Source organism: Seriola lalandi, unplaced genomic scaffold (assembly GCF_002814215.2).
Source record: "Seriola lalandi dorsalis isolate HSWRI2012SDOR001 ecotype SW California unplaced genomic scaffold, Sedor1 jcf7180002004439, whole genome shotgun sequence".
Classification (NCBI taxonomy): domain Eukaryota; kingdom Metazoa; phylum Chordata; class Actinopteri; order Carangiformes; family Carangidae; genus Seriola; species Seriola lalandi.
This window is the reverse complement of record NW_019475094.1, coordinates 1-1,531: the sequence shown is the minus strand read 5'-3', so window position 1 is coordinate 1,531 and position 1,531 is coordinate 1. Positions and strand designations below refer to the sequence as shown.

General features: G+C 48.0%; 1 protein-coding gene across 1 annotated transcript; it reads right to left on the bottom strand.

The window, feature by feature from the left end:
• Positions 1 to 26: 26 nt before the first annotated feature.
• On the bottom strand, positions 27 to 1,525 carry LOC111668962 (E3 ubiquitin-protein ligase RNF19B-like; the record flags this gene model as incomplete). The annotated part of the gene is made up of 2 exons (XM_023425150.2): positions 1,275 to 1,525; positions 27 to 517 (listed from the first exon to the last, which is right to left on the bottom strand). Coding segments are annotated over exons 1-2 (644 nt in total), but the record flags the coding sequence as incomplete, so codon positions are not given.
• Positions 1,526 to 1,531: the final 6 nt, after the last annotated feature.

Sequence of the window (1,531 nt, the reverse complement as noted above, 5' to 3'; positions counted from 1 at the left end):
GGTGGCGGTATAAGCTTGATTCTCACCTGCAGTCAGGCGCAGGGCACCAGCGTGTATCTGGATCAGCAGCTAGAAAACGCCTCAACTGGTACTCCTCAAACCGCTCCAGCAGCGCCCGGTCATCTAGGATGGCACGGACATCCAGTGGCGCCAGTGTCTCAGGGCACTGCGGGCATGCGATGCCCACCCGGCTCTCCGATATCTCGATGCGCAGGTACTGGCGGAGACAGTCGGAGCATGCCCGGTGGGAACAGGAGGTGAGTCGTGGGAAGTGGCAACGCGGTTGACTGAGCAGGCACAGTGGGCACTCCTCCAGGTGTTCGTCCAATAGCTGCTCCTGGCTGGAGGAGGAGAGGGACAGGACACCAGTGGAGCCGCTGCTGACCCCGCCCACGCATTCGGCTGTGGCGGCACCATCCTCTCCCGCCTCAGCAGCTGCCGGTGGACCTCCTCCTTCTCCTCTTTCTGCTCCAGAAACTCTTGATTCTCCAGCCTCTTCTGCTGCGAGGCTGAGGTCCTATGAACAATTACAGAGCTGCTGATTTACCAAATCCTAAGGGTCACAGGGTGAGAGACAGCAACTTGTGAGAACATTCTGCTGTTGTTCTCAAAAAAATGTTTTATTTTGAAAGTCATAAATAAAAACAAATGGACCGTCCTCACCTTTCTACTGAAAAGCAGCTTAGGTGAGTGTGTATGACGTGTAGGTGGCTACTTGTTCTCTTTGGTCACTTGGTTTCTTGGCAACATAATTTCTAGAAATTACCAATTAATTAAATAAACACTCTAATGGATTTGGGCTATAACAGTATGGGAGAGGGAGGAAGCAAGCAGAAGGTAATACATCCAAAGTTAATGATTTGCAGCCTCTCTGCAGCTTCTTCTGTCTTACACAACAATTTGAGAGACAATGAGATTCAGTCACTTTAAACATCTGACATCTAAAATTATAAATAATTACCTCTAAAACTTATATGAACAAAAGTGAGTAAATATCTGACGGTAGATATGGAGTAATAAGCACTAATAATAATAATAATAGTGCAGAAAGATGCAATAATGTAAAATATATATATACATGCAACACGTCAGTAAATTTCCATCCAAATACAAATTTCAGTGTCAGTGTGTTTGCAAACACAATAAACTCCATATAAGCTTGTTAATGGGCGTTTTAAAACTAAAGCTCAACACATAAAAACCAAGATCAAACATTCACAAGTATTTGATTTGACTTTGACCAGCATTAGCAGTATCGGGAGAAACATCCTCACCTGTTCTGGATGCTCGCTGGGGGTCAGGGTGATGGCCACCTCCTCTTTGGGCCAGGCTTCCACAGGCCTCTCGGGCCTCGGCTCCGATTTGGGTTTTCTGCTGAAGAAGTTTAGGAAGCTCAGCGGCCCCGTCTGCTGCTTGGGCCTCTTCATCGTCTGGGACTAGAGCAGGAGCAGCAGCTGAGGAGGGCAGGCCAACGACCATGAGCAGGATGCAACTGTGTGTGTGTGTGTGTGTGTGTGCGTGTGTGTGTGTG